The following is a 19717-nucleotide window of genomic DNA, read 5'->3' as shown; positions in this document are numbered from 1 at the left end:
GACTCGGCCAATGGGATGACTTCCATTTGGCCATTTCTGATTATGAATGAGTCAGGCACGTGGTAGAGGGTGATCCAAGGTCAAGGACCAACAAGGAGTAAATGGAGATGGGATCAGGAGACGTGAGAATCCCAGGCAAAGGACAATGTGGAGCTGAAGCAGTTAACTGTGAGGTGGAGGCTGAGGTGGAAGCTGAGGACAGCTGGTGTGATAGATGGGGAGAATAGTGAGGGATGCAGTATCTCGACATTGTGTGAGGGAAAGATGAAAGAACAAGAGATTCTGATTAGAGAGAAGAATTTGAAATCCTGCAGGTGACACAGTTAGAGGAAATAGTGAGACATAAGGGACGACTATATCTTTGTTGGGTACAGCCAAACTAGCGATCGTGGGGATCTTTGAGAAGAATGTTGAATTTGGAAGTCAATGTGTGGCCATGAGCAAAGATATTTACTATTCTGGAGCCTCAGTTTTCTCTATAAAACGTGGGCTTTGGAATAGACCATCTCTGAGGTCTCTTCCAACTCTGTATCCTGTGACAAAGCTAGTTTGGTCTCTCTGAGCCTCAGTTTACCCTGCAGTACTTATCTTGCAGGGTTGTGATGAGGACCAAATGAAACAACCTTCAAATAACTTTGAACTTGAGCCGTCTGTGGCTTGTCCCTTTGCTCTGAGTGATCCCCTCTCCCCACTCCCTCCTTGGCTCCCTTTTGCCCCAAGTGGGCAGGGAAACAGTGCCTTTGAATTGCTTGAATTTCCAGCTCTTTATTGATATGACCAGCAGGAATCAGAAATCTGAGATCGAGAGTAAAAGAAGAGGCCTCAAAGAGCTTATAATCTGATGGGGAGACAACACACAAGCAACTATATGCAAAACAAGCTCTATACGGGACAAATAGGAGCTAGTTAATAAAAAGGAGGAAGACATTGGAGTGGGAAGGGCTTGGGGAAAGCTCCCTGAAGAGGGTAGGGTTTGAGTTGAGAATTAAAGTTAGGGAGGTTGCTAGTCACATCAGAGGAGGGAAAAATATCCCTTTAGGGATAACCAGAGAGAATGCCTGGGACAGAGAGAAGTTACTGGACAGCCAGATGAGCTGTAGGCCTTTGCCTGAAGTCCCAGTCTTAATAACTCTACGCGTGACACCTGAAATCCCAAATGGGGCAGTTCTAGCCCAGGAAGCTGCCAGTCTTTATTTCCCTTTTATCTTTAGCTCTTTGACAAAACAAAATTGAAAGCTATTTTTTACTGAACTGAGAGAAAAGTTGGGTTTAGATTTTGGCTTTGCCCACAGCTTACACAAGTGATTTAACATCTCGGAGCCTTAGTTTCTGATGAAATGTTTGTGTTTTAAAACCCATAAGGTTATTGTGGAAATCAAGTGAGCTAATAGAAGTAAAGTGCTTTGTGTCCCCAAAGTACTATATGAATGTAAATCATCGTTTTGTGAGAAAATAATCACTTTTCCTTTAAATATTTCTTCAATACTTGAATGACTCCATGATCTAATGAAGGTAGGTACTTCTTCCTCTGGTCTAGATTGCGGCTCATCTACACTTTCTCATCTCAAGCAATTCCCATCCGTGTCCTCCTGACATAGAGTAGATATCCGTGTCGCCGGTGGGCTACCCATTTGTGAGACCAAGCTTTTGCTCCATGCCAGCCCACCGCCTTTTGGGTCATCCATTCATCTCTGTACTTAGATCTTTTATGCTACTCCCCAGTACAGTTCATTGTTCATAATATTCCTTTAAAGCATGTGCTTTGCAAATGTTTTAAATTGGAATTGAATGAAAATTTCTTTAAACGTTTTTAATTTTGATTGCATTGCTAATGCTGATTGCTACTATTCTCTTGGGGCCAACATTTTTTTCCTGAAGAACCTACTTCCAATTCTATAACCCTAAATAAATGGAAAAATAGAATTTGTATACAAATATCTCTTGACCTAAATCTTTTCTAGCCAAATCATCTATATGATAAAATATATCCATATGTATTATCAAGTGAGAAGATACGGACAAAGTATTTCCAACTTTAAAGGACTATATAGTCAATTAGTTGTTATTACACGTGTTTATTCATGCACATATGTGAGAGGCGGAGGAAGAAGTGTCTCAAAAGTCAGTGTTAGTTGTAGGTTTTCAAGCTTACAATTGTACTAAGCCTTTTGGGACACCCTGTATATAGCCTTAATTTCTATTTTGAAAAGGACAGTGGGATGGCACGTGCCATTTGGAAGTGAAAGTCAGTGGGCAGAGGATGGTGTTCTGCCAGATCCAAGAGACTGCCATATGGAAAGCAGTCCATCGCTCAGCCACCTGGCTCCACTGCCTGGGACAAGAGATCTCCTCCTTTGGGAGTTAGGAAAGGAAATAGCCTCATTGCCTGAAATTTTCTCAAAGTTTGGTTCGTTAGGCCCTTTTAGGCTGATTTTATCTTCGGTTCCCTAACCTGCAATCTCACCATATGGAAAGACCCATAAATAATTTTGCTTTAAATCGAACACATCTGTTTTGTATAGCAAAGATACTGATGTAACCCAATCCATTTTCCAAATGATGCACATAACAAGCAAAGATGCAGATATAACCAATCCCATTTTCCAAATGATGCACATAACAAGCAAAGATACAGATATAACCAATCCCATTTTCCAAATGATGCACAGAACAAGCAAAGATACAGATATAACCAATAGATTTTCAAAATGGCGCACAGAACAATTTTCCTGATTGTCTCCTAGTGCCAGCTAGGACAGGCTTTAAAGAGCTGCCCCTCAGCAGAATATCTTCTGAGTCTCAGGGCCTGGGCTCATTGGTTGATTTTTGTCATGAGCTATAATGGATTTTGAATAACTTTTCTTCCTCTTTGCCTTGATTCAGGTGAATCCCATAAGAGGCTAGAGGCTGAGAAGGACCCCATTAACAATCTGGAGACTGTTTACCAAGAGATGATGGCCAAACCACATCCCGAAGAGGCTCAGCTTATGAGAGGTGAACCCTTTGCTTCCCCCTCATTGGACCCAGATGCATTAGTGGACACTAGTGTCACAGCTAAGAACCTGTCAGTACCTAAGGATCAGGGAAACCAGGCAGCACAGGCTGAGGGGCCTAGCCTCCATGTGGTGAAAGCTATTGAATTTGAGTCTCAGCATTGTCTTACTGGGCCCAAGAAGGTGACAGAACTAGTGGAGTTTGTCCCAGAAGATGAGATCGAGAGAAATCGTCTGTCAGAGGAGGACATCCGAAAAATTCCTATGTTTGCTTCATACAGTCCTGGAGAGCCGAACAAGGTATAGGCCAAAGCAAGCTTGGCACCCGTAGGCTGCGTTCCTTTTTTGTCTACTGAAACAGGACTGTAGTTAGGCCTTGTAATAAGATGGAAGTCGTGACATCATAGCAACCGGGTTGGCCTTCAGCTTGAGGAGTCACGCCCTCATCTGTCAGTGAGAGGCCTCCGAGAGATCATGTAGCCTAGCCTCCTGGTCCTGGATGCCTTCTCCTCTTGAACGGCCCCAGGAATAGCTTTGCACGCTGGCTGGCTGCCTTAGGCTCTGCTCACCACCCTTTCTTGATCCTCACTTGGCCACTCTTGGCATTCTAAGCGTGATGCTCTTGATGAGAATCACTGTCTTATTCTGTGTTAGAAACCCCGAGTTTAGGGGCTTCTTAGTGGGACAAGAGCAGCCACAAGATAGGCAGCCAGCTTTCAAGTGCTAGGGAAATAGGAGTTACTTTGACTAGAAACAATCCTAGCATAGTAAACAGTAGAGCCACCTGCTGCTCGGGCCCCTGGCTCCTGGCTAGTGCAGCCCCATGGCCCTTATCTCTTCAGCATGGCCTTAATTAAGCAAGTTTCCGGAGGATAGGGAAGAATTGCTTCTTAGGGCAGCTTTGTTGCTATCCAAGGTAGCTGGCAATTTAGGTGCCTAATAGTGAGGTTATCAGCCAGTCAACCAGCAAGCATTTATCAGAGCCATCGATGTTCCGGGCACCTTGCCAGGTGCTGGGGACGCAGAGACAAAAGTGAGACCTCTCTTGTCCCCAAGGAGTTCACCTTCTATTGGAAGAGACAACGTACGTACACATATGAGTAGATACAAAATAAACACAAGGTAACTGTGGGCATGGGAGACATTAGTGCCCGGAGCGGGGTGGGGAGAAGGAAGGGGGAATCAGGGAAGATCTCCTGCAGGAGGTGCAATGTGAATTGTGCCTTTAAGGACAAAAGATTCTGAGAGGTCAAGTTGAAGATATTATTACTAATCCCTATTTATATTGGGCTTTAAGATATATAAAACATCAAAGACTTCCTTCACACTGACCCTATGAGGTATAGGTAATACAAGTGTTACCATTTTACAGACGAGAAAACTGAGGCTCACAGAATTTCAGAGTTGGAAGACTCCTTAGATCTGTACCTGAAAAGTAGTGGCTTTATCATGTTCCATAGGCCATGCCTAATTAAAGACATCCAGCGCAAGGGAGGAGGATTTCACTGGTCTCCATCTACCTTTGGATAACTCTTATTACTTAGAAATTTTTCTTATTGTTGCATCGCAGAAGTTGGCAACTTCTACCCATTGTTTCTCATTCTGTCTCGGGGGCCAAGCAGAGCAAGGCTAATCTGTTTTCCATATGACAGCTCTTCCGAGACTCAAAGCCAGTCATGGTCCTGCTAATTCATCTGTTCTCCAGGATAAACATTCCCATTCAAATGACAGGAATCCAAGGCCCTTGAGCAGCCCCGTTGCTCTCCTCTGGAAGCATTCCAGCTTATTGGTTGGTGTCCTTCCTAAAATCGGTGCCTCCAGATCTGGTCTGGGACAGAGCTGGGTACTCTAGGTCTATTGCCCCCCCCTATTCCTGGCAACTGTATGTGTCTGTGTGCGGCTTGACTACCATATCACATGATTATCTCCTGTTGAGCTTGTAGGCCATTAAAAACCCTAGATCTTTTTGAGATCTGCTTTCTAACCAGGTCTCCCCCAGTTAGTGCTTGTGAAGTCGATCTTTTGAAGCCATGTAAGTTTAATACTTTTCATTTATCCCTCTTAAATCTCTTCTTCTACTTGGCTCCATGTTTTGTTCTAGTTTTCCAGACCTTGTTGGATGCTGAGTTTTACTTAGCGTTTGCTAGCGCTTCCAGCTGGCAATCCTTCGGTATCATAGGAGTGGTGGAGGTGAGGGGTATTAACGCAACATCTTTTCGAGGACTTCGTTTCTAAAACATTTTTGCTGTTACTTCTTGCTTATGACTTGAAGGCTTTGTTTGGGACAGATCAAAGAAGTAAATCTCCATGTGGACCTTTCCTAGAGGGTAAGAACATTGGTCCAACTTTATTCACTTCTTTTTCCCAAAAAAGAAAAAGAAAAGAACCCAAGAGAAGTACTTTGACTTAATGATGCTTCATGCTGAGTACTTGAAAACTCAGATCCTTTCCTTTACCTCCAGAAATGACTTCAATTAAGTCACAGGATTCCAGTCTTCCTTTAAGAGCTGACCACCCTTAAGTCATTTCAGACAAGTGAGTTCTGGTTTTAGCAAGGAACTCGCTCGCTGGCTTAGGGGCCAGAGCACTGACCTTGGAGTCAAGAAGTGCCTTGGACACGTAGTAGCTATAGGGCTAGTCACTTAACCTCTCAGTTTCCTCATCTGTAAAATGGGGATAGCAATAACACCTACCTCACAGGGTTGTTGTGAGGATCAAACGAGGTAATGACTGTGAAGCACTTAGTTGTTGTTCTCGTTGTTCCTAGAGTTGTACAAATCGAGTGAGTGCAATCTGCCGACACACTTGCAGGCAGGTCTCGGCTACGAATTCTTTGTTCTGCAGCATGTTAAATTTTTTTGTTTATGTGGAGAATGGAGAATCACCCTCATCTGTATGAGAATCCTTCATTATACTGGAAATCTATTTTTCAGTTACCCACAAGACTTCAGTTCATTTCAGTAAATGTTGATTATTTACCTCTTGTGCTCAGAGCATTGTACTAAACTCTAGGAATGCAAAGCAAAAAAATATAATCGTTTGACCTCAAGGAGCTTGCATTCTCCTTAGGGAGATACAACATATATGCGGATTAGGAAGTGGCCACTTAACGGTCCCCATGGGGTATGGGTGGGGCTCACCCTCTTTGCAAGATGGCACCTACAGTGAACCTTGAAAGGGGTGGAAGGATTCTTAAGAGGCCGAGATGAAGAGGTAGCGTATTCCATTGTCACCCTGTGCAGAGGCATGAATTAGACTCAGTTCGACAAGCATTTCTTAATCGCCTCCATTGTGTCGGGCTCCATGCCAGGCACTGGGAAGACAAGGACAAAAAGGAAACACTCCCTGCCCTCAGTTTATTGGGTGAAAGCAATATATACTCGATAAGTAAATTCAAAATAGAGTGATTTGGGGGAGATCGGGGAGAGCGTTACAAGCAAAGGTCCTGGGAAAGGTCTCGTGCAGAAGGTGGCACTTGAGCTGAGTTCCCAGTGCAAGGGGAGAGAGTGTTCCTGACAAGAGGGACCTATCGCCTGGGGAAGGGCGTGGAGGTGGAAGATGGTAGCGTAGGAATATGGGTCAGAGCCAGGTTGTGAAAGGCATTCGAAATGCTCCAATAAAGAACTTGTGTTTTATCCTACAGAGGATAAAAGGAAGAAGCCACTGAAGCTCCTTGGTGAGGGGAATGGCATGCTCAGGCCTGTACTTTGGGAACACAGTGGTGGAGTAGCATCTTACCCAGAGTTTAGTTTCCAAGGCAGTGTCTGTATAGCAAAAAAACTGGCAAGGAGAATGTTTTCAAATCCCTCAAGTCATTCCAAAAGTCCAACAGAGTGTCTTTAAATCACTGAAGCTGTGTAAGGGGCCGGATCTCTTTTTTTAAGAAGCAATCGATAGCGGCTTTTGGTTACCCTGAAAAGGTTAAGACACAGGTTGGAGTTTTCCCTGCTCCCAGCTAATCTGGTAATGAGGAGTAGAGCATAACCACAACTTTTACTCAAATAGAAGAAGAAAAACAACAACAGGTAAAGCCTTAGCTGATAGGAAAAGTAAGGGTTAGGGAATAATACTCTTAAAAATACTCTGTATGTTGTAAGTGCCATTATATTAAATCAAACGACCCCGATTCTGGTCTCCTTCCCAACAGTAAGCGAGGACACATTGAAGTTAAGGGAAGCACAGCGGGGGCCTTCTAGCTGGTCAGGAAGGTTGAGGAGGCCTGTGGCCTTCATCTTTAGAAAGCCTGTGCTGATAATGAATGAAGAGCCTGTGGGGCTAATGAGGAGATTCTAGAGTGGTTCTCATGCTCTGAGAACCCCACAGCAACTGACGCCACCTAGAGGAAGGGCACATTCATATCTTTCATCTCATGCTCACTGTTGGGGGCGGCAGGGAGGGGAGGAAATAGACTCACTGAATGGAATGGGGGAAGAAATTGCTTGTGTTTTTTAATTGATTTTTTTTCCTTTTGATTTTGCCAGAGTTAGATGCGCATACGATGGGACTCCATTGTATCACTTTGGCAGCTGTGTGGAGCTTGGATTGGAGAGGGGAGAGACTGGAGACAGGGAGACCAATTAGAAGGCCAATGTAATAGTTCATCGAGGGCCTAGACCATGGGGATGGCTATGAGAGTAGAAAAAAAAAGGGATGGACATTAGAGATGTGGAGGTAAAATCAATACATGACAAATGGTGGAATTTGAAAGAAAAGGGAGAAAAAAAAAAGCTCTTAAGCACGACCTCCAAGGATGCAAAGCTGGGTGACTGAACGTATAATGATACCCTAGCTAAAAATAAGAAAGTAGGGCAGAGGGAAAAGAGTGGATTTAGAGGAGAAAAATAATGCAATTTGTTTGGGACGTGTTAAGTTTGTTCTGCCTTTGGAAATGTCAGGCATAAGTCTGGAGCTCAGAAAACAGATATATAGGCCGGACATCGTATTCCCTTAGCCCCTCCATTAGACTGTGAGCTCCTTCAGGGCAGATCTTTGCCATCTTTTAATCCCCATAGCTTAGCACAGTGGCTCACATATAGTAAGTGTTTAATAAATGCATAGTCTTGGCTTGGGAGTCATCTGTCTAGAGGTGATAATTAAACACCATGAGAGCTGGTCACCAAGAGAAAAGAGAAGAAAGAATAGGCCCCAGAGCCTGGGATGTACCTAGGACTGGATCCTGCAGAGAGGCTGAAAGATGTTAATCATATGGGAGGAGAAATAAAAGAGAGCAGAGCCATGGAAACTGAGTGGAGATGACAGGTCGCTCTGGAAGGAGGGAGGCTGGTTTAGCAGAAATGTAATATAAACCTGTAATTGTCGGGGAGAGCTTTAAAATGGCAGCTTATATTTTATCCTAGAGATAATAATAATGAGCAACCAAAGATGTTAGAACAGGAGACTGGGATGGTCAGGCCTGTGACTTAGAAATAGAAATCTCTAGCTGGTGCGGAAAATAATCACAGAGAGGGGAGAAACTGGAGGCAGAGACACCAATAAGTGTCTCCAGGTGAGAGCGATAAGGGCATACACCAGAGTAGTGACTGTGAGTGAGGAGAAGAAAGAAGACATGAGAGATGTTGTAAAGGAAGAATCAGCAAGACTTGGCAACTGATCAAGATCCAAGGTGGTGAGCCTGGACAACTAAAATGAGGGAACCTGGAGGAGGAATGGGTTTAGGGGAGACACCTGAATTCCATTTTGAACATATTAATCCATTAGACATTCCAGGTAGAGAGATATCTAACAGGCAAGTGGTAATAGTGAAAATGGAGTTTAGGAAAAAAAAAAAAAAAGAAAATGGAGTTTAGGGAAAAAAAAAAAAAGAAAATGGAGTTTAGGGAAAAAAAAAAAGAAAATGGAGTTTAGGGGAAAAAAAGAAAATGGAGTTTAGGAGAGAGGTAAGGGCTGGTTATTTAGATTTGGTAGCCCTCTGCATGAAGATAATATCTGAACCCATTGGAGCTGATGAGATGACCCAAGAAAAAAATAGAGAAAGGAAAGAGGAGGGCCCAGGGGATAAAGCTTCAGAGTATAGCCATGCTTAAGGGGACAGAAGCTGAATGATGATCCAATAGAGGAGAAGCTGGGCGGCACAGTGGAGAGAGTGCCAAGTCAGGAAGACTAATCTTTGGGACTTCAAATCTGACCTCAGACACTTACTAGCTATGTGACTCTGGTCAAGTCACTTTCTCCTCAGTTTGCCTCCATTTCCCCATCTGTAAAATGAGCTGGAAAAAGAAATGACAAACCGCTCTAGTAACTCTGCCAAGAAAACTCCAAATGGGGTTAAGAAGAGTTGGAAACATCTGAAAAACAACTCAAGAGCAGTTCAAACAGGAAGAGAGTATCTACAAAGAAAATATGAGAGTCAGAAGCCTTAGAGTTAAGATGATGACTGAGAAATGGCCACTTGATTTAGAAGTTCGGATCTCCGGTAACTTTGGAGAGGACAGTTTCAATAGGATGCTAGCATCCAAAACCGAGTTCCAAGGCTTTGAGGAAATGAGTGAACCTTGAGGAAGTGAGGTCAGTATCAGAGCTCATTCATCGTTTCCAGGAGTTAGCTATAGAGGGAAGAAGAAATGCTTGGGGGGAATGCTATGATTCTTTAAGGATCAAGGAGACCTGTAGGCTGCCGTGAAAGAGCCAGCGGTTAAGGAGAATCTGAAGGTGAGAGGGGAAGTGGGCAAAGAGGCATGTCTGGGAAAAGATGGCAGGAAATGAGGTCAAGCACACAAGAGGGGTTAAGCTTGCTAAGAAGGACCACCTCTTCCTTAAGACTAGAGCAAAGGAAGAATTTCCTTGGTGTAGAAAAGGAGAGAAAACCGGAGCTGCCCAGAAGTGCTTTAAGGCTTTCGAGGAGAAGAAATTAGAAACGGTCGTTCCACATGTTGGGGCCAAAAAACAACAAAAAAGGACTGTAATACAACCATGAGAGCCCAGTTGAGATTAGACAACCTACGTCTGTAATGGTCTCAGCATGGTTATATGACAACTTTTTTTTTTCCTCATAGCTGTTCTTGATGCACTTTTATTAACTTCTTTTAAAAATACCACTTCCCAGCAGAAGCATCTCTTGTAATAAGTACAGATCGAGCAAACAAATCAGCACCTTGGTCGTGTTTGGAAATCTATGCCTGTAGCTCCCCACCTCTGCCAAGAGATGGAAGGCATATTTCACTATCAGTTTTCCCTTTATGCCCTGTCATGGTGTGGGACTCTCTCCAGCTACCCCCAAGTAAGAATGGAGAAGAAACGGTCTCAAGTTCCCAGCTTTTTAAGCCTTTTTGTAGTTGCTGCTCCCTTTTCCATTAGGCTCTTCACCCAAAGCTGAGCCTAGAACACCAGGAAAGTCTGGCTAGTACTAACTATAATGACTAAATTACCTTGTACTTCCTTCATGTAATATTCCTATTGAACCTGAATTTGATTTAGGTACTGTATTTGAAGAACCTCAGTCCTCGGGTGACTGAGAAGGAACTTGTCTCCTTGTTTGCCCGGTTCCAGGAGAAAAAAGGACCCCCGATTCAATTCCGAGTGTTGACTGGCCGCATGAAGGGCCAGGCCTTCGTCACCTTCCCCAGTAAGTAGCTTCACTCAGTTATCAGTAAGATAACCACTAAATTATAGCATTCTTTTAAACCAAAAGCTACCTACCAACTCTTCTAAGGCAGAAGGACAATTTGCTATTGGAAGACCATCAGATCTTACAAATATTTACCTTTGAATATTTGAATTTCAAGATATAAAATGTCCACAACCCACTGACCAGTTATCCCCTCTGAGTCTCTTGTACCTTCCCTTTTTGACCGTTCATTCCCACGATTTTCCTTCAGATGTAGTCAGCCTGAGCCTGCTCTGGTGCTTCTTCCTTCCCTTCATGTGTGTCCTAGCTCTCTCTCTCCCCAGACCTCTGAACAATTTTTTGCAGCTATTCCCTCACTGTTCAACATTTTGATTAGTCCCAATTTTTTGCAATAATAATGCTGCTACAAAAATCGTTGAATGTACAAGATTTGGTTTTGTTTTTTGAATAAGAGAATTCAGGCCAGGTATATTTTTGATATGAGTAAAGGAATATGATTATTTTAGTAATTTTTACAATTCCCTGCCAGATTGCCCTCCAAAAAGATTTCACCATTTTGCAAAACCTAGACACAAATGGATTTTGTTTCTCCGTGTCCCTGTAAGCACGGACACTTGCTTTGAACATTTTGGCATTTTGATAACTATGAAGATCAACTTTCAAGTGTTTTTTTTTTCCCCCAAAATAATTTTGTTTCTCCATTTGTAAATTGTTTATATTTTTTGTTTTGCTTTTATTTTCTTTTTCAACTTATTTTTTATTTTTAATGTTCATTTTAAAATTTTCTTTATTTCTATGATATCAGTTATACATGTGAAATCAGTTCATAGTCTTTGAATATTCATTCACTGAGGACTAAGGTTTTGCTCTTGATTATTTTTATCAGTGCTTTAATAAATTTTAGAGATTTACTTTGTCATCCTGGGCAATTCACTTAACACCCCAGGCAACTCTTAGATTTGTTTGTCTTAGAGCCGGTACTGACTTGCATTGAACTTTTCCATGTACCTAATGAAATTGCAAGTCCAGTAGTACCTTTCTCTCTCTCTCTTTTTTTTTTTCCATATTTTCTTTGGTTTTATAGAGATGTTTTACAGTCAGTTGCATTTACCTCTATTTACTTAATAGATAAAAATATACTTCCCCATCACAATTGCTTAATCGTTTTAAGTGGCTGTAATTTAGTGTTGTAGAGTGAGATGTAGATTTTTTTGTTATTTTTATGTATAACTATCATTTGTAATAAACAGCTCATATGTTGATTGACAGTATATGTGGCTTTCTGCCTCTGTAAGCCACCACTTCTCTAGTAGAGAAGAGGGAAATATGGTTCATCAGAATCGAGATTGGCCATTACTTGAATCTATCACTGTTTTTTTTTTCTTTTATATTATGATCATTGTATATATTGCTCTTAGCTGTCTTGTCTTCACATTGTATCATTTTATATAAGTTCCATTCTAGTTTCTCTGAATTCCTCCTATACGTCATTTCTAATTATTCAATTATATTCCATTATATTTGTCATAATTTGTTCAGCCATTGAGAAAGTATATGCGAATAATAGCACTTGTATCAAAGGGTTAAACAGTTTCATTACTTTTCTCAAATAATTCTGTTTTCCAGAATAGAGATATCCCAATTTCTGACCATTTCCCTTAACTACATTAAATAACGAATCTTTTCCACAGTTCTTATTTTGTTTGCGTGTGTATGTGTCTATCTGTAGCTATATATTAGGCACTGACTTTTTATACATATTTGGTTTAATATCTGGGATCTGCATTCTGTTCTATTGATCTATATTTTGTCCATTTGGGGATGGTTTTGCTAACTACTTTATAATGTTTTAAAATTTGGAAGTACAAATCTATCTTTAGCATGTTTTTTTTTTTATTTTTCCAGAGTACCCTTTGACATCTTTAGCTTGCTTTTCCTTATTAATTTTGTTATGATTTTATCTAATTCTATAAAGAAATTTCTTTTGGTATCTTCCTGGGTATTACATTAAATTTGTAGATTAATTTAGGAAGTAGTGACATTTTTACTAAGTTACTCTGACCCATCTATAAACATGAAACATCCCTCCTTTTATTCAGGTCTTCCTTTGTTTTTCATTATAGCCTTGTCATTCCCTTTTTACAAAGGTCACATGTATATCTAGATTAGTCAGTTCCCAAGCCCTTAATTTTTGTTGTAAATTGAGTTTCTTTTTTAATAATGTTTCATTTTTTTATTTTTAGTGTATACATATGCAAATTATCTTTGTGAATTTATCTTGCATCCAGCTGACTTATGAAACTTATTTATTAGTTTAAGTCATTTTTTGTTTGGATGGTTAGCTTTTCTAGATAGAGTATCATGTCATTTGCAAATAACAATATTTTGACTTCATTGCAACATTAATCTTCTAATGTTTTTTTTTTCCTATCTTACTGCAATTGCTATCATTTCTAATACTACATCAAATACAAATAGTGAAAGTTTTGTACCTGTTTTTAATGGAAATATTTCAGATATTTCTCAGTTACTGAAAGAAAGAACCACCATTATATGCCTCAGCTTCATCTTTTTTATTGTGTTGAGGTAAATAAAATTTCTATTCCTATTCATTTTAATTTTTTTAAAAACTGGGATTTGAATTTTGGGTTGTTTTCAAAAGGCTTTTATGGCATCTGGTGATAAGAACATGATTTGTTTTTCATTTTTTAATGTATTAGATCAATTCTTCAGTGGATGATCTGTGATCATCTGTATTCATTAGGAAAATGGCTCTGTAATTTTATTTTTTGTTTTGGATTTCAAATCAGTACCATATTTGACTCATAGAAGGAATTGGATAATGTTCATCTTTGTCTATATTTAGGAATAGTCTACGTAATAAAGGGATTATTCATTCTTTGAAGGTTCATCTAAAAACCCTTCTGGACCAGATGCCTTTCTGCTGGGTAATTCATATTGCTTGCTTTGAGTTTGGGCTTTTTAAGTTATAAATTTCCTGATGTGTAAGTGTTGGCAGTTTATATTTTCGCAAATAATCTCTATTTCATTATAGTTTTCTCGTTTGTTAGTAGTAACTGCACGAATTTTGTTGATTTGTGTTTTCTCTCCCTTTTTGATTGTTTTGCTAATGGTTTGTCTCTTTTTGTTCTTGCTTTTGGGAACTTTTTTGGTCTTAAAAAAACAGCCACATGATCTTGGGTCTTGATTTCCTCATTTGTTAAATGAGGGAGTTAGATTAGATTACCTGAGATCCTTTCTAGCCCTAAATCTATGTTCCTATTGTGATTTTCATTTTTCTGTTCTTTTTTTCCCCCCCTGCTAAATAGCTTCTTTCTAATGTCATTCAGCTTTGGGTTCTTGATTCTTCTGCTAAATCATGAATCACCACTCATTGGTCTTTAGAAGAAGCATGCGGCAAAATTTATTTTGATCCTTCTTTTATTTTTCTGTTTCCCTCCTTCTCTTCCCTTCCCTTTCTTGGGTCATCCTACTGCTGTGCTCCCCCTTATACACACCCCATTCCCACTGTGACCTGTCTCATTCTTCACTGCCTCTAAACAATGAAACATCATTTGAGCCTACCATTTCTTCTGTCTTCTCATTTACTTCGTGGTAACTCCTCTATTTAAAGTTACTAGTAATCTTTGTCTTTTTATCTAGGCCATTGGGGTCAAGTGGCTTGCCCAGGGTCACACAGCTAATAAATGTTAAATGTCTGAGGCTAGATTTGAACTCAACTTCTCCTGACTCCAGTACTGGTGCTCTATATCCATTGCACCATCTATCTAGCTGCCCCAACGAGTGATCTCTTAATGGCCAAATCTGATGGTCTTTTTTCAGTCTTTATCCCTCTGGACCCAGAGCTCATCAGCATTTGGTACTTTTGATTATTCTTTCCTCATAACTATTCTTTGTTTTCTTGGTTTTTATGACACCACTCCCATTGCATGTACTCATGTGACCAGTCTTTCTCTGACTCCTTTGCTGGATCATTGTCTTGTCCCCTAACTGAACCTTCTTCTCTCTCATTTTCTCTCTTGGTCGATCGACCATGGGTTTAATGATCTCTGTGTAAAAGATTTCCTAGATCCAGCTTTGATCTACCTCACTAATAATTTTGAACTGTTATGTCCTATAGGCATCTCAAGCTCAGCTTGTCTCATCCCAAAGTCATTATCTTTTCCCCCAAATCCAGCCTTCTTTTGGATTTTACTATTTCCGTCAAGGGTTCCACCATCCTCCTAGTCACTTAGATGTGGATCTTCATCGTTACCCTTGAGTTCTCACTTTCAATTCTGCATCCAGTCAGTTGCAAAGTGCTGCAGATTCTACATCCGCGATATCTCTCTCAGCTTTTCCTTTCTCTCTATTCATCTTGTCACCAGCCTGGGTCCAGGCTCTCATTACCTCTTGCCTAGACTATAATGAGAGCTGGCTAATTTCTCTTCCCACCTCAGATCTCTACTCTTCATTCCATCCTCCCTCTGGCTCCCTGCAGGATAGGTCTGACTATATCACTCCTCTGCTCCATAAGCCTCAGAGGCACTGTCACCTCCGGGATCAGATGCCAGCTCCTTGGGTCCACATTGAAAGCCTTTCACAATCTGGCTTTAACGTGCCTTTCAACCTTCTTATATAATCTATGCCTCTTGAGATCCCCGGTGTCCTTCCAAGCTCAACCTAAGTAAATTGCCACTTCCTTCAGGAGACTTCATCTCCTTCGCTGCTAGGGCTACACCACTTACTCCCATGATCCAGATGTATTCATTTGGTATATATTTAGCATATACTTAGATGTGTACTACATGGTATTTCTCTCAATAGAATGTGAGCTCCTTGAGGGCAAGGACTATTTGGTTTTTGTCTCTGTATCCCTAGTGTCTAGCTTGATGGATTGTTTGCTGTGCCTTTTGTTTTGCTGGATTTTTGGTCAGAGATGGATGTCCGTCTCTGGCTCTAAAGTTTGGATTAGCCATCGAAGAAAGGAACATACAAAGAGCAAGGCATTTATGGGTGATGAGGGAATGGAAGGTGGTTAAGAAACGGTGTAGAGTTGTGGTGGTTGACAAAGTTTCCAGCTTCCAAGGTCTCTGGCATCCCTTCAACCTTTGGTTTGAGGAACACTTCTTTAGGAAATGCAGATGCATGTTGGATGCATTTTCTTAAGTAACTGATTTAGTTCTGGCTTCGATTTCTCCTCTAGTGAAGCATTCACATCAATTTCTTCTTTTGTATACTCAAACGCATCTGTGATGTCATCGATGTGGATATTCCCTTCGACAGTGCAGATTGCCACCCACCTATGCCCGCCCATCCATGTCTTCCCAGAAGTACATCGCAAGATGTCCATCCACTGTGTGCTGAGAGCCTTCCTCGATCTCTCTTGATGTTTCGAAGATGCTAATGGAATACGCGGGCCTTTTGTTTTTCCTTTCACCACATGATGGGCCCATCTTTCCGTCTGGTGCCTTTCTTTGACTCCTTTTGTACTGACAGAAAAATTGGAGAGGACCACAAGCTTCCAGTTACATTGAGATGCTGGCAAATGTTATTATCAGAAGGAGCCAGCTAGCCTGGAGGCCTGATGTTCAACCCTAATATAAACTCCCCCGATCCAGTTCAGTCCATGGAATCAAGTTGGTGAGCCCTTAGTAAATTCACTTTTATTTTCTCTTATAGATATGGAGATGGCCCAGCAGGCATTGCTGCTGGTGAATGGATACAACCTACTGGGGAAAACACTGGTGATAGAGTTTGGCAAGAACAAAACGCAGATGTCGAGGCTTCAGTCAGCTTCTCCCATCCCGTGTGCAACAGATAGGATGACAGAACGTGATGGGAGCTAAAAGGGAAACGGACCAGGGTCCTTAATGTGTTCTCACTTGTATTTGCAACTCACTTCTAGGGTCTGTATATAAAAGAACCATCTCATAGGAGAGAGTGATTAGAAAGCACCTAAGAGTCCTTTTCAAGTGTTCATTATGGTAACTTTTGGAAACATTTCCCTCAGTGAGAGACCATATGGGATAGAGGAGATACTGAGAATCAAGTTTGCCTTCCCCCACCCACCCCCACTCCCATCCCCCATCCCTAGGCTAAGATAGAGTAGTCATCAGATTGTTTCTGTTTGATCTTCCTAGATCTTCCACTAGCTTACAGAGGCTGACAAAACTTGCCAGCCTGTCTCCTGTTAATCCCAAGGGAAGGGCCTCAGTCTCACTCCGTGTCACCTCCTCCAATCCCCCCCACCCCAGCCAGTTATCTAGGCGTGCAGGAGAGCAGCCAGCTCCAAAGTGTATTTAATTTGTGTAGCTTGACTTCCCAGCTAAACTATATGCTTCTTGAGGGCAGGGACCATGTCCTACATTTCCTTGTCTTCCCCGTAGTGTCTAGCCCAGTGCCCTGTACATAGTCGATGGGTAACAAACATTTGTGAGTGGTCGATTCCATAAAACACGAGAGGCCAGTAGAGCATCACCCTGGGAATCTTTTCCCTTAGAAGGCCTATACTCCTTGGGCCCCTGCTCCCCAGAAGCTTCTCCCTCAGCTTTGCCCTGGTGACCTGGCTTTCCTCTTAGTTTGGCAAGCCTGCTCCGTTGGGGCCGATGGAAGACACGGATATCCTGGGCAGACTTTGACATTTCTCTGAGAGCCTGCTGGCCTGGACACAACTCTCCCACTCCACAGGGCAGGCCTTCTTCCAGTCTGTGTTCACACAGCTCGTCTCCTTTGTTCAGAGCAAACCCTTCTGATACTTTCCTCATCCAGGGCCTGGACTGGCAGTTTGGAGTGTGTCTCCGAGTGTATCCCATACTCCCCTGCCCAGGGCCAGATCAGCTTTCACAAAAGTGGATTCCGAACAGTCCTTGGGGACTCAGGGAAGGGCGAGAGTAGCGTTGGTGGTTGTGGCCAGTCCAGAAACCTCGAGAAAGGGAAGCAGCAGAGGGGCCTGCCCCTAGTCTCACGGTGTGTGGTGGGACCCATCTTTCCCAGCTCCTACGTGTTCTGTCCTCCTGCCTAGATGAACTAGCTCTTCCTCCGGGACCAAACAGACCCCAAGCCCCAATATATCCCGCTCTCCCCGTGATTTCTTCCTCCCTCAGTGTCCTGGGAACAGTTCATTTGGAGCCAAAATGCATAGCACCCTGGGGAAGGAAGGAAAAGGGAATTTGTGTCCAAGAGAATTTGGGAAGCAAGGAAAGTTTTCACAAACGATGGGCACAGATAAGACTCATCAAATCATGGCTATATGTGTACTATTTTGTGATGTACCAACACAACTGTACCGTGGCGTGGGCAGATACCTGTTTGTGTATTAGGCTTGGTACATTATGTGAATGTGTGTCCATGAGTGTTTGTATCTCTGTGGAGAGGTGTTAGAGGGCTGTGTATTTGTTTCTTTGGTTCCCCAGCTGGGATCTAGGGCCCCTGCTCACCTTGCTCCCGGAAGCACTTTAGCTTTAGTGCTTTTCCATGTTCAAGGGGACTCTTCCCAGCGGGGTGCTTTCTAGTGTTTTCCCATCTTTCCGTTCAAAGAACTCTTAGCTAGTGATTCCTCTCTTCCCTTCTCCACTGTCTCAGCAATGTCCTGTGCGTCACAGATATTAGAACATATTAGAGAAATAGGGATACGTAGAGAAACCGTTTTCTTGAAACTTAGTTACAACACACAAATACAGAATACATGATCAGTAGTCGGGTCCAACCATCGGGAGGGGCCCCGGCTCAGTGAGCAAGAGTTTGTCACCTTTGCGTTGGGCTTCTGTTCTCTGACCAGCTCAAGGAGATGTGACTAGCCAGCGGTTCGGGTGAAAGAGATCTCGGGTGGATTCATTCAGTGAGTGACCGGCGATGACTTCAGAGGCCTAACAGTGAAGCACACCTCCAGTCTCTGTAGGGAGGTGGCCTAGAGACGCAGGCTGGGGCATACGCTTGCAGACATGGCCGATGTGTTGATTTGTTTTGCTTGACTGTACTTATTTGTTACAAAAGAAGGTTCCATTGGGGGTCGCGGGTGGGGGGAAGTCATTGAGAAGTGACAATGATGTTAAAAAAAAAAAAAGATTCAATAAAGCATTTAAAAAGAAAAGAAACGATCTTGATGTTTTAGTGAACTGCATACTCAGTACGAGCTGCGGGACATGGCCACCCAAAATTGGAGATGCAAGCAGCGGCCCCTGGGGGGATCCCGAGATCGCGTCCATGTCCGGTGGCGGGAAGGATAGGAGGGAGGACGGCGGGCCGCCAAGATTGAGGGGACTCGGCCCGGTTGCACGAGGCTCAATTGAAGAAAGTTGGGATGGCAGCTTTGGACAAGAAAAGGCTTAGGACGATGGGACAGCTGGGAAATGGAAGCGAGATGGGCACCTCTTTTCCTTAACCCCAGACTGCTGGACTAGGACTGTGGGGTGGAAGCTACAGAAGTCAGGTTTCAGCTTAACAGAAGATGGGAAGTTAGAGTGAGATTAAAAGGAGATTCGGTTCAAAGCACTACCTTAAAAACGTCCCGAGGGTTTGTCGGAAGGGTGACTGAGAACCCCTGTGGTAGTGGCCAGAGATTTAAGATGGCTTCTTGACCCAAGGTCTGTGAACTGAATATTTTGATGACTTTGGATCTAATTGGGGTCCTTAGCGATCCTGATGCATTTCCAAACGTGATTCTGAGGAAGGATCCGCGACACACGGTCTTGTTCTTGGGCTGTAAATTGCTTAAAAAAAGTGTTGGGCCTGCTTTGGTAGAGAAGTTTCCTGTTGAGGAAGTTCCCTAGGCTAATGAAATCCCTGGTCTGGCCTGTACCCTTAGTAGAACTGATTTCCTCCTAGCTATCCCAAAAGGGAACCGGAGGAATCCAGGAATGAACGGAGGCCTCGGGCAGAGGGAGTCTGGGATAGCAGAGGAGCCCAAATCTGGGCCTGGCCGCACTACGGGGTATTGGAGGCCCCTCCCGTGAATGGGGCGCAGAGTTTGGGAACTGATAGCACGCAAGTCAGAACCCGGATTTTTAGGCTCTTCTAAACTCTCCATGGGCCACGGATACTATTGACCAAACCTGACGTAGCCAGCGGGGAAGGTTTACATTATGGAGCCTGGCAGTTAGCGTAAACAAATGACCACATGTGGAAGGAGTTTGGGCAG

General features: G+C 42.6%; 1 protein-coding gene across 1 annotated transcript in view; it reads left to right on the top strand.

Moving 5' to 3' along the window:
* RBM41 (RNA binding motif protein 41) overlaps nt 1–18674 on the top strand; it is a 34839-nt gene extending 16165 nt beyond the window's left edge. Inside the window, exons 5-7 of the mRNA XM_074277914.1 lie at nt 2884–3293; nt 10428–10575; nt 16261–18674. Of these exons, the coding sequence (XP_074134015.1) occupies nt 2884–3293; nt 10428–10575; nt 16261–16427 (725 nt within the window). The 3' untranslated portion in view covers nt 16428–18674. The remainder of the gene's footprint in view (nt 1–2883; nt 3294–10427; nt 10576–16260) is intronic.
* Nucleotides 18675–19717: the final 1043 nt, after the last annotated feature.

Source organism: Sminthopsis crassicaudata, chromosome X (assembly GCF_048593235.1).
Source record: "Sminthopsis crassicaudata isolate SCR6 chromosome X, ASM4859323v1, whole genome shotgun sequence".
In the NCBI taxonomy this organism is placed as follows: domain Eukaryota; kingdom Metazoa; phylum Chordata; class Mammalia; order Dasyuromorphia; family Dasyuridae; genus Sminthopsis; species Sminthopsis crassicaudata.
This window is presented reverse-complemented; position numbering and strand designations above follow the sequence as displayed.